Source organism: Carassius auratus, unplaced genomic scaffold (genome assembly GCF_003368295.1).
Source record: "Carassius auratus strain Wakin unplaced genomic scaffold, ASM336829v1 scaf_tig00029711, whole genome shotgun sequence".
Lineage (NCBI taxonomy): Eukaryota > Metazoa > Chordata > Actinopteri > Cypriniformes > Cyprinidae > Carassius > Carassius auratus.
The window spans coordinates 21,176-34,494 of record NW_020525789.1 but is presented as its reverse complement, the minus strand read 5'-3'; the positions used below and the strand labels follow the sequence as shown (position 1 = coordinate 34,494).

Genomic DNA, 13,319 nt, shown 5'->3' with positions numbered 1-13,319 from the left:
TTCTTTTCAAACTATTGTAATACAGAATTCTTCTCCACGTCCCCTGAAATACCATTATGTGTGTGGGTCAATCATTTTATTCTTGCACGCTAATCAAACTCATTAGCCTTACAGCAGAATATAGGTCAGTGTGTTGTATTTTTGAATCCTTGTGGTTTGCAAGCTCTGAGCTTTGTGCATTCATGGTAGAAAAAGAAAAAAATTAAGGATATTAAATGATAACTGAATTTAAACATCTAATAATACTACCCGTACAAATCCCATGTTTAACGCGACATTTCCTCCCTACAGCATGTCAGATCCTCTGTTAGAGGGAGGTGGCTTTGCTTGAATCTATTAAACAACATGTCAGAGTTTTATTGCACAATTACAGATATAAGATGCTGAATTAGATTTGAAATCTAGTAAATTGACTTTGAAATCATGCTGCATTAATGTCAGTGGCTCAAAGAAATTCAAATAATAGCACGCAAAAAGCACACATTGTGTTAGCAATGTAATAAAGCCATTTAGGTGTATTTATTCCGCGCTATTACAGAACAGCCCTAAAGGCGTATCTTACCTCCAGCAGGACTGCAATCACACCGAGCAGGGCGAGCATCCTCCACACTCTTGGATCCATCCCCTATCTCCGGCTATGGGTCACTGTCATTGTCCGGTATTAGAAGCCACCTCTGGAGCAGGTGTATTCGCGATTGAGCGCTGTTCAAACGGACTGAATGAAAGATTTACGTGGGATGCCGTTAAGACCTTTGGTTTTCAGGGGTGAGTGATGCGTTGCTCCGTGACCCGCCGTAGGTTGATATGTGATGTCTAATCGGTGTTGTGGAGTAGTGTCACGGACGCACACACCTCTCGTAGCGACCCACGCGCAGCGCTACGTCTCCAAGCGCTCACGCACCCCAGCGCGCGCCGCACTGATGAACCAGCAGCCAACAAACTGGGCGTCACTGCTGCCTCAGTTGCAGTCTTGCCAATAAAAATAATAACATGTTAAGATTTTTTTTTATATGTGTCTAAATGAACAATTAAAGTACTGTTCTATATTTTTGGTATTATTATTATATTATTAATTATTACTAAGTGCAATAATAAAGCTAAATATTATTTATTTATGCCCAACGATACGTAGCCTACTACATTTTCCCCCGAATATAGACCTATATAAATCATTAAACACTGTAATACATATTTATGTATGTGCTGTTAATGTAAGATGGTCCCTTAACAATGTCCAAGGCATGGTTACGAGGCTTGCCTTTCCCAAACAACTGGAGATCCATATATTAGTGTTATAGACTCTAATTCTAAATGATAATTATTCACATGATATATTCAGTGTTGAGTTAAGTGAGTTGACATTTTATAATGCCGAATAAGTCTGAGGAATCATTCGATCACTTTTTGTGAATCGGATATTCTGATTCACTATGAAAAGATCCAACTCAGTGGCTTACCTCTCTCTAAACTAGGCTACTCTAATAAATGTTCCGTGGAGAGCAAACCTAGATGCAAAGATTAAAAAACAACTTAGAATACAACATTTATGTCATTTAAAATGACATTTTTTTTGTGTGTTATTCACAGATAAGGATGTCACAGAGACAGGGGTGATATCTCAGAACACATATTTTAGTGACATATAGGGCCTATCAGGTAGGGTAATTTTATACTTACAGCATTTAACACTTCGGGTAAGCATGATGAAATTTAGATCTTTCAGGGTTTTAAGCATGGAATTTTCACATTAGGGATTCAGTCCTAAAACTTCTCTTACCACTTTGAGACGATCTCTATTGTTAAAAAAAACCTCTATAATTTATAATCTGCTTTGGTATTTAAAAGATTATTTCAAAAGCCCCTTTCACAATTTTTCTTTAATTATAGCACATTTAACCTCTAAATGTGCATAAATATAAGAAAATGATTTTTCTAAACAAATGTTTGTTTTACATGCAACAGTAGAGAGGTGAATCCAATGTTTGAATCATCACAAAAAGAAAAAACACCTTGAGGATTTTATGGAAAAAAAAAAAAAAAAAACAGCAGAGGAACATTTTGAAACCGGCAGAAGAGACCTAGAGGGGAAAAAATAAGAAAATGAACTCTTTGTGTGGGTGTTAGACAGGAAGAACAGAATATTTTCCTCCCAAATTTATCATGATTAACACACCCAGTAGTCAAAAAAGTACACCTAAAAATATTTTTTAAATGGATATTTCCAGAGAACGTGGCAATTTAAAAACTTACATCTGATTAAGATTATATATATATATATATATATAATATATATATATATATATATATATATATTATACCATATATCCATCCGTTCTCTAGCCACAGCTATTCATTCTAAAGCATTTATGGGATGCATGAGTTTACTTTCAATAAAAACAAATAGAGCAGAGCATAATAAGTTTTGTAGCTTCATATTTGCTCATAATAATAATAAAGCTACAGCTGGAAGCCCAGTATGAGTGACCTTGTGCTGGTGGCATACAAAGTCACCCGCAGAGTCTTCGCACCCACACAAGCATGCATACATTACCCTCTAAATCCTCCCTATCTTCCAGTACACTCATGACCTGATCATTGGCACTGACCTGCTTTACAGTCGTGTTATATCTCTGTGCCACAGAAGACACCTGCTCCATGATGATCTGTGGTTGTAATAGGAGAAACAAGAATTTTACTGGTGCACCACTTTGATGGATGCAGTGTTGTCATGGCAACACAATAGTTAAACTGCCAGCAGTACCTCCAACTCTAACAGCACACTTAAAGATTTTTAAGAGACAATTGTCTTTGTGCTCTCTGTAAAAATGGGTCATGAAAGGGGTGGGGGGGGGGTATAAGAAGAGAGTGTAAGAACCTGAAAGTGGTATTGACTAGAAATTACATTAAAAAGGACGATTTTAAAAGAGATACATGTTTCATCTTGGCAACAAATACATCGGTGAGTCATAGTGCTTCGCAAAGTCTTTCTTTTTTATTCAGAAATGTAAAATCCACACACACACACACACCGATTTAGGGGTTCTGTTTGACTATCATAACTGTCTTTACAGCTCTCGGTTCTATTAACCCCTCTCAAACAGCCAATCCCAACCCAGTTGGTATGGAAACAGATAAGTAAGAAAGTAATCAGACTTTCTTTTTCTTCTCCACATACTTTTAACAGATATTATAGTAATAGTTCTCAAAAATATTAACATTTCTTGTTTTATTCTATTTAAATGTTCCTAACAATGAAAGTGAATGTTGACTAGTAACTGTCATGCTCCAAAACATTTCCAGGTCATACACAGTAAAAAAAAAAAAAAAGGTTTGGAACAAGGTTGAATGGTAACACTTTATGGTTGTTGATGAGCAATGATAAACTGTAATTTTATTACATAATGTTATCAAAGATTAAATACTGTAATTGCTCATCGTCAGTTAAGGTTAAATAAATTTGCTTTTATTTTCTTGATGAAGTATTCCTAGACTTGCAGTCACAGGAAATAAATAAAAGTGACAAATTACGGACAGAGGACAGCATGAAGGTGAGATATTAGTGTTAGATATTTACAGTATATCGAATATCAGGCTTATTCAGACAGGTCTGAACTAATGCACCAGTCCTACTGCATCATGTTTTGGAGATTTTGGGTTTGTTTTTTTTTGTACTTAATTAAACCCTGTTATGTTTATTGTCGCATTTAGCATTCAGGATATACATAAAAAGAATGCAAACCTAGTGTGTTCTACATTTATACATTTAATTTCAAATTTCCAGCATGATACAGGCTTCCTTACTGGTTTAAATATTTAGAGCTATACTCAGACTTCCTCGCTTCCTCTATCCCTGCCCAGAGTTTGGCAGTAGGACAACAGCAGAACGCTAAGTGCTGGCTGCCGCAGGCACTCTGGATGCTGTTGTGAGTTAGTGTTTGAAGTGGTGCATGCTGTCGAAGATGCAAGCAGCCTTTTTGAGGCTTCTATTAATGGAGGATCTCAGCAACGTTGCTTATGTACCAAACATCAATCTTGCTTCACATTAAATAAGTTTAGAATGAGAAGTAAACTGATTTGCTCCATTAAATCTTTGAAATAACCAGGTAAATATGGTTGAGATATATAGATAAGACACATACACAAATAGATGGATGGATGGACTAACAGAGAGCCTTTGTCTGCAGATCAAAGAAAAATAATAAACAAACCTAACCTTTAAAATTAGCCAAAACATCAGTATTAAAAAAAATGCATACTATGTCTTTAATTTGATGCATGTAAAAGATTTTTAGCTTGGGCTGTATCATATATATAAGTAAAAAAAAGTAATGAGTCCTGGCAGACCTTTGATTTATATGTCATTCTGGCCTGACACTGCTGAAGAAGGAGATATTTTTGCTTTTCCTGCACACATCCTATCCCTCTCTCAATCTCTGGTCCCCTTATGCCTTCTGTGCTGACACTTGTGACTAATAGATAATGTGCAGATATATGAATTATTTGTGTCAAGACACAACAACGTAAAATGGTGAGACACCTGCTGTAAGAAAAATCTCTAAACAATTGCTCTCATATACAGCTCCCTGGTCTCCTATTTCTGTCTGCCACTAGCAAGATTATCAAGATAATAGGTTTGGCTTTAATAATAAGCAGCACTTAAGACTAATTGTCCAAGTAGCTGAATACGCAAATAAACATTACAGCTTTGTGATGGGCAGCATCTAATGAGATCATTAGTGAGGGTGAAAGAAAGCCATCTAAGTAGAAATACCGACATCTAGTGCAGAAAATAAGTAGTGAACTGTAAAAATAACACCATGTGTCCAAGAATGGAGATTTTTTATAAAGTTTTCATAACTGACAGGTAAACAATAAGTTGTTATCAGTATGGAGTAGTGCAAAGAGGTTACCTAATATCTGAACATGAAAACGTATTTATTTTCATGGCAAATTTGACAAGGAAACAAATTATAAATCCACAGTGTGTTTGACTTGAAAACTTCAATATAATAAATCCAAACCAAGTAGATTCCATTGCTTGTTTTTGTCAATATCATTACGTAACAAACAGAAAGACATCTGGAAGCTTTGTTCACGTCCTACCATTTTAAGCATTAAGTATTAAAGCCGGATATTCCGCCTTTTTACTCTGACGTAACCTAACTGACACAGTGCTCCCCGAATAAGCGCTTCCATTGAACATGATTGACAGCGATATTGGCCAATGAGCGTTCGAGCTCCGGCAGCTATGGCGTCTGTGCCCCGTCTGCTGATTTGCAACCCGCCGAAACAGGATCGGTGAAGAAGGAGACCTTCGATCGGTTCGCCATGGACTGTTCTAGGATCAGTACGGTTTAAATACGACTCTAACCATAGAGCGGTAAGTAGGAATATGGTCAGTAACTTGTGTCTGATTCAAGGTTAGCGTTCGTAACCAGAACAGTCCGAATGAAACGGATGTTTGGATGCTTTTAAGCACATAATCATGGTGGAATATCACGTTTCAAAAATAATGGTGGCTTTGGCATGTCCTACTATTCATCAAAACAAGTAGATTATCTTTCCTCTAAAAGTCGGCTCAGACTTTGTACTCGGCTCTTTGTGATTATACATTCTCTGTATATGAAATAAACGAAACGTTACATCACATACACATTTTTTTTTTAATCAAACGCAGGTGCTGCAACCCAATTTTATTTACTGGATGGTTGTAACGCACAGAGTGTGTAATATACACACAGTCGCGCGCTCACATGCACGCGCTCCAAACTTCAGCCGTCTCGCGCAGCGGGGACGCTGTCAAAAACGTCGTATCGGCTCAAATATGTGTTAATAGCAAAAAGATTATGAAAAGGTGTTTGTTCTGACTCCTTTCCTACAGCAACATGTTGTGCTCTTCTTTAAATTATGGAAATGCAAAACAAATTTTACATAAACAACAAAATTAAAGAAGCATCCTCTGAAAAACTACAATAGGATTTATTAAGTTTAGCATGTTTGGAAACATAAAAAGCATTTCATAGATATATACCAGATCTTGTCTGGAAAAGAAACAATTCTGCATGTTTTATCATTGTGTATACTCAAAATTGTTTTATAAAGATAAAGATAAAAAAAAACATAAATGATAGAAATGTGTCTTTTAAAGTGCTGTTTTATTTTCAGAAACAAAAGTAACATTAGCATATCAATATGTTAAAGAAATTGGTTTTTAATAAATAAAATCATAAATATTTATGTGTGTATGTGTATATATATATATATATATATATATATATATATATATATATATATATATATTTGTGTGTGTGTGTGTGTTTATATAACTATACGTTTTTTTTTTTTTTTTTAGATACAAATTTGCATTTAAAAAGCTGTTCGTCATTGTGCTTGTGAGAAAAAGATGGATCCATCTGCTGGTATGCACATGTCTGCTGTTCCCCAGAACACTGATATCGTCCACGTCTCTGTCGGGAACCCCATTATAACCATGTATCAGCCACAACCGCAGCCTCCAAACATCGCACAAATCATTGCACAGCACGTGGTACCTCAAGAAGTCTCCTGTCACGCTGTACCGCACACGATCCCATCGCACGTCCAGATGCAAACTCACATCCAGACTCAGTCACACATCCAGCCAGCTCCACATCTGCAGACTCCACTGCAAGGCCACGTGGAAGCACAGGTGCATATTCAGACCCAAGACCACTTATCAACACAAGGTCCATCAGAAGGCCAGAGTGCCGCGCCGTCTCAAGATGGTGCAGTGAACTCACTGCAGGTTCCTTTTGCAGAGGTAGCCTCCCTCCTGGACCCTAACATGAAGAGCTCAAAAGCCCGCAAGTATCAGATCCATTACGAAGAGGTGAAGAGGAGACTGGAGTCGCCTGAGAAGATGTCTCTCCGATCTCTAGCTGCTTATACAAGAGTGAGTCGAGGTCCAGCTAGTAAGAAAACACTCTTAGAGTCCCTAAATGTCTTTGGACTGTCACCAAGCACCAATACAGCAGTGTCCAGTTCCTTTTCTAAACTAACTGAAGGTACGTCTGGACAATATAATTAATGGGCAAAATCAGTTGAAATATACTTTAACAGATCTTGTTTTGTAGAAGAAATGAAGTCTTGAGAGTTAGTAAATGATGACAGAGTTGTAACTCTTCTTTGAAGCAAATTAATTCTACATGGATTTGTATTATTTTCAGGGGACACAGCTGCCCTGTGCAAAGACATGAAGGATTTTGCAATGCAATATGTTGATTATGAGAATATGGCGAAACAATTGCTACCAGAAACAAACCAAGTACAGCACTGGTCAAAAATCATTGAAACAAGGTAAAGTATTATTAGTCCTGTAACAAGAATGAGAAATGGTGTGATTCAACTGGTGATTTTGGTTGTTTCTTGTTGTTAAACAGGAACTATCTAGGGGAGATGCGGAAGACTTTTAATGACCCTGTGAATACACGTTTGTTCTCCAATGTTACACATGGTCTTGGTAACGGCATGATGGACGTGGCTCTCGATATCATAGATAACGTCATCGACCGACAAATCCGAATCCTCTCAGGAAACACTGACCCCAAACCCGAACCTCCAGTGAGAAGAATAAGGAAACGTAACCGCAAACCCAAAGCCACCACGGAAGATGGCAAACCTAAAGAAAAGGGCAAAAGGGGACAGAAGAAAGGCAAACAGATGCGGCTGGATTCTGTTGTTCCTGAAGTTCAGCAGTCCTCAGAGATGGAGAGCAGCGTGTTAACACTAGTCTCTGTAGGATACGAAACCATTTCCAGTGGACTCACCACCACCAATCCAGGTCTTGTGTAACATCACTGAGAGACACTGATTTCAGAGTGCAGACATTTTTCATAGAAAGTTTTAGTTTTATAAACATTAGACTTCTCCTTCTCTCTGAATATATTTTGGGGGTTTTTTCTCACAAACTGGTTGATCAAGAAAATAATGTGGGTCTGAGAAGATGTTTTGATTTATACTTTACCAATCGTGTGTCGCTCTCAATCTTTTGCTTTGTCATTTGTGATAAAGAAAAATGTACACAGACAGTGTATTGTTTTTTTAAAGCACTATGTTATATCATATATACCAATTATACCAATATCAGTTTCTCTTAGTCTCATTTTAGGATTTAATCTCTGAAGTGTTATTTGATTCTGTTTTACTTAATCCTACAAACCCCAAGCAATTTAGTTTGAGTAAGAACATATCTTCTCTTAATTTTTCAGACTATTTATTTCCTTTTTCTGTTTGTGTCTGATATGTGGTGTCTGTGAATGACTGTAGCCTGTACTCTGTAAGTTTTGAAGATTGTTCGTCATGTGCTTGAATTAAAAGCATTACCTTTTTTAAACAGTTTGTATACTTATTTTTTTTTTTATTGCTTGCAGAGCGTGAAAGGATCCAATCGAATAAAAGCCTGAAATGTATTAAATGGATTTAATGCAATTGCTATTGTACATATTTATGTAAATATGCCCTTAACCCTAGCCCTTAAATAAGCCCTTAACCCTAAGTATTAACATTTTATAAGTGTTAAAATTTGTTGCACCTTGCTTATTTTCACATTATTTGAGACATTTTTGATATGATCCAGTAATTAACATGTAACAATATGTTTACAACTATTCATAACAGCTTTGCAACCACATAGCATCATACTAGCATTGTTGTGGCACAATTATTTCAGAACATGTTAAATTGTTTCATTTAATAACATGTAGTTATTGTAGTAATTTTTCTGACTTATGCGTTAGATAACAATAATTGCTAATTGGTTTGTTTTCAATTATGTTCACTTTGTAATCTTTTGTATTTTCACAAAAGATTTCCCCACAAATCCGCTTTTCTGAATCCCTCGCGAAAAAGCAGAGAAAATCCTCACCATGGAGTCAGATTTGTAGCTGAGCCAATGATATTGTTTGTCTGTTTGTTGTTCCTCTCTCTCTTCTGGCCTCTAGGAGATATTTGAGGTGAGCCTTCTGCAGTTCAAAGTGTTTCCTACAGGTATCCTGTCCACCGTGAGGCTTTTCATCAGACTGAGGATTTGGAGTGCATTAGTGAAGGTCTGAATCAGAGCAGGTGGTGGAGAGACAGGGATTGAGGGGAAGAAAATAAATGTGATGAGTGTGGGAGCGAGGAGTTTGTTTCGCAAACATACACAGCCTGGATAAGAGTGGAAAGAATCTATTGCACAGATGTTGTATTATACAGATACAAAGCAAGAGATGGAGCAGTGTGAGATTTTAGGTCAGAAACACAGTTTAGACTGCAGTGGTGATCTGGGACACAAGCAGTGCTGAGAACTAACCAGGTCGTCACAATCTCACATAGACATATGGACAAGATGGGAGCCAGTCGTCCACTACCCAATGCGCCCAAAGGTAAGTAACAACAGGCACAATGTGAATACTGTCTGAAGGATGTGCATTTTTATGTATGTTATCTTTTCTCAGATTCACTAAGTACTGCAATAGAGGCCATCAGTGTGAGCACAGAACTCATAGAGGAGGAACTAAAGCCATATTTAGACACAGTATTGAATGTTGCCATAGAAAGAAGTGAGTATTTAAAATGTAAATGATTTGTTTAAGACAGGATAAGCAAGATAAAGAATGTACATGTAGTTGTATTGGTGTGTCAAAGTGTAAATGTCTAAATGAACTTGAGAAAGAAGCGAGTCAATACAGACATGCATAGTACTAGTTGAGCACTTATGTAACAAAAATCATGCCTTTTGATCATTATAATACTACAATGTTATGTTATAATAATTGTTTTAATATTGTTATGACAATATTATGTTTTAATATTTATAATATTTTGTGACCGTTCATTATAAATTATGCCTTTTTAAAGTAAATTGTAAGTGTTGTCAAATGGTATGAGCTAGTTAAATGCATGAGTGAGTTCTAAAAGCTGCTTAGTGTGTATTGCATTTACACTTTGGCTAGACATGACTGAGGCTGCTATCTTAAGTTATGTATCTCTCTGGAAAATGTGATTTTGCTTGGTCAATCGTATTACTCTTAGTTTAAAAATGTATGCATAATGATTTCCAAACAGTTCTTTCATAGCTATGCTAGTTTTATGTCTTTGGGACCACTTTGCATTAACTTTATTCTCACATAGTTAAATAAAACAGACTTAAATCAATGTGTGATGTGTAAAAAGCAGGAAAATGTACTGTCAGGTTTATTTTGTGATAATGACCTTACATATCACAAATAAAAAAATTAAAAAAAAGTTTGTGCCATTACAAAAATTATTTGCATTTTAAAATATATTCAACTAGAGAACTGTTATTAATTGTAATCATATTTCACAATATTACTGTTTTATTGTATTTTTGAACATAAAATGCAGACATTAGACACTTCTTTCATAAAGATTAATACATATTTCTGAACCCAAACTTTGTGTAATGTGCTTTTCCTGACCTAGAGAAAGGTGCATCAGAGCAGGTGGTAGAAAGCGGCATTCTGTCTGTTCAGATTTTAAGAAGAAAGAGCACATTCACTACTCACACAGCCAGATTGGTAGCTGAACTGGCCAGAGACGGTAAGAACAAATTGTGCAATGTTTTATGCACAAATATAATGCATGTGTTTGTTGGTGTAGCTTTGTGGTTAAAATATGGGCTGAGCTGTAACCGAAAAGGTTGAACAGTGTTTCAACCGTAACAGTGGTTTCTATGTAAATATACGTAGAAAACGTATCCTTGTGACACGGCTGACAGTCACAAGCCTCCCGGTTTTCATCCAAAATATCTTAAATTGTGTTTCAAAAATGAACAAAACTTTTACAGGTTTGTAAGTAATTAATGGCAAAATTTTCATTTTGGGATGGAGTATCCCTTTAAAAGCATTACTGATGTGAGATGCATTAGTCATAATTTAGTATGCCATTGTGTGAGACAGATTTTAGCAACATTTGTAGCACCCTATTTGCCATAATAAAGGTTGGTCTGAATTTATTTGTATCAGAGGTTATTTGGGGATTTTAGCTACAACGATATGTAATGAAAAAAGTTTGAAACTGCACCAGTTTGTCATTGGAAACAATAGTCTATTTGAATGCCTTTTATATTGTGGTTTCATTGGAACAGGTGACATTCACATGAGAGATAGAAAAGTTGAGAGCGCAAGAGCTGTGTGTGAATAATGCCAGATATAGGCAAGGCAAGGCAAGTTTATTTATATAGCACATTTCGTACACAATGGTAATCCAAAGTTCTTAACATAAAAGAAAGTAAAATAGTCATGAAGAAAAATATAATTTAACTGTAAAACATTAATGGTAGGTTTGGAGTCAGATAACCTCAAATAGCTCAGAAGCGTCAAGAGAGATAACATAAACATATATTTTTAAAGTCACACTTTACCCAAAACTGAAAACTATGTCATCAGTTACACGCTTTCATGTCATATAAAACCAGTCTTTTTTATTGAGCACAAAAGAACGTATTTTAAGAATTACTTCTATTGAAGTCAAAGGGATTCCAATGTGGTGTGGTTCACAATATTCTTCAGATTATATTATTTTGTGTTTTGCAGAAAATCTAAATGAATCCAGGTTTGAAACCATATGAGGGATGATGACATTTTCATTATTTGGTGGAGTGTCCCTCTGTTAACTTTACTGCAGAAGACGGCTCCATGCTCTCCTTGGAAGAAGGGGCATATTTCGGCGGGGGGAGCGGGTTTTCCGTGGCACTTCACGGTACTCTTTCGACTTCTCTACGACTGTGACAGTGGTCAGGCTCAAACAATGGACTAACAGCCAGTACTCTGTGGCAGTAGAAGTGCTTCAAAGGTGCTCCACATTGCTGTGGGGCGCAAAAAGCTGCCACCAGACTGGACACCGCTTAACGAACTTTGCCCACCTAGGCAGCTGTCAAAAATTGTATAAAGTTATCAGATGCTCAGTGAAGAACATACCGGGAAAGAGGAATCTGAGGGCAGCAGTGCTTCATACCCTTTTGTGAGGCTTCATCGTAGTGCATTTGGACTCATAATAATAATGAACATCTGAGGTGGCCTAAACTGGTGATCTGGTGTGAACCATGTCCCAACATTTAAGGAGTTCATTTCAGCCATTCGTAAACAAGAATGGATCTCAAGACACAAACATAGAATATAATTGCTCACATTTTCCAATAGCTCAGATGTCACGTCTGAATGAAGTTTCACCTGAACCCGAGGGTACCAAACAAGAGCCAAAATCACAAGCCAGATCACAAGACATGTTGTGTCCAGGAGTTTAAGTCCTATAGATCTACGCTGACTGTACATGAAGAACATGAGAACAGGTGGACACCTAGCTGCAATCTGCTAGCCTTTCTGAACTCTGTGATTAGTCTATAAGAGGCCTTACAGTAGTGGATTATCCAGACCCAGCATCTACACACCAAGGGAAACAGATTAACAGATGAAAATTGTGTCTTATGTTTAAAGTCTTTGGGTCCAAACACAGTCCAGGTTAAAGGAGACATACCTAATGTACCAAATTTGAGCAGTGTTACACATAATTGGGTTTTAAATTTCATTATGGATTAAAAACTGCAAAAATAACCATGCACAAAACCCCTGTCAAACTGACCTAAATCCATATTACATGCATGTAGGCTTAGTTGGGGAAAGGGGATTTCACACTGTCTGCAGGGTTTCATGGACATGGAAAATTAGGAAATATTAAGCGATTATTAGGATTATTAATATTGTATGACTAGATTTAGCTATTGTGTAGTTTGCTACACTACTATTCAAAAGTTTGGGGTTGTTAAAATTTTTAAAAATATAGTAAAAACAGTCATATCATAAAACAGTTTTTACATTTTAAAATAATGGTTTCTAATTTAGTTTTTTAAAAGTAGTTTATTCCGTTGATAGCAAAGCTGAATTTTCAGCATTATTACTCCAGTCTTCAATGTCACATGATCCTTCAGATATCATTCTAATATGCTGATTTGCTGCTCAAGAAACATTTCTCATTATTATCATCATTTAAAACAGTTGTGCTGGTTAATGTTGTGTAAAATGTGTTTTTGTAAAATTCTAAATATTTTTACCGTCTCTTTTGATCAAGTTAGTAATTTACAAATCCCATCTTTTGAATAGTAGTATATGTCCAGTTAGTGAGTGAATAATTCTTTTCAATGAATCAATCAAACCAGTCCACAAATTGGTCTGAACAATTCAGTAACAATCACTGCGACCCTACATACGAAAAATAGGATTGAAGTATGGGTGGATAGATGCAAATCTAATGAATCCAAATGAAACAAAAACTTTATCCATTAA

General features: G+C 36.3%; 1 protein-coding gene across 1 annotated transcript; it reads left to right on the top strand.

The window, feature by feature from the left end:
- The first annotated feature begins 5,247 nt into the window (after positions 1 to 5,247).
- LOC113079881 (uncharacterized) lies at positions 5,248 to 8,447 on the top strand. Its single transcript, XM_026252107.1, has 4 exons — positions 5,248 to 5,380; positions 6,353 to 7,043; positions 7,206 to 7,335; positions 7,419 to 8,447. Exons 2-4 carry the CDS (start codon positions 6,404 to 6,406, stop codon positions 7,828 to 7,830), a joined length of 1,182 nt encoding a protein of 393 aa, XP_026107892.1. The 5' UTR covers positions 5,248 to 5,380; positions 6,353 to 6,403; the 3' UTR covers positions 7,831 to 8,447.
- The last annotated feature ends 4,872 nt before the right edge of the window (positions 8,448 to 13,319 follow it).

What these genes read in the sequence shown, in the direction of transcription:
- LOC113079881 (XM_026252107.1), top strand. Translation starts at nt 6,404, where the DNA reads ATGGATCCATCTGCTGGTATGCACATGTCTGCTGTTCCCCAGAACACT. An exon ending in CTTTTCTAAACTAACTGAAG is followed by an intron (nt 7,044 to 7,205) that starts GTACGTCTGGAC and finishes TATTATTTTCAG; the next exon opens with GGGACACAGCTGCCCTGTGC. An exon ending in TCAAAAATCATTGAAACAAG is followed by an intron (nt 7,336 to 7,418) that starts GTAAAGTATTAT and finishes GTTGTTAAACAG; the next exon opens with GAACTATCTAGGGGAGATGC.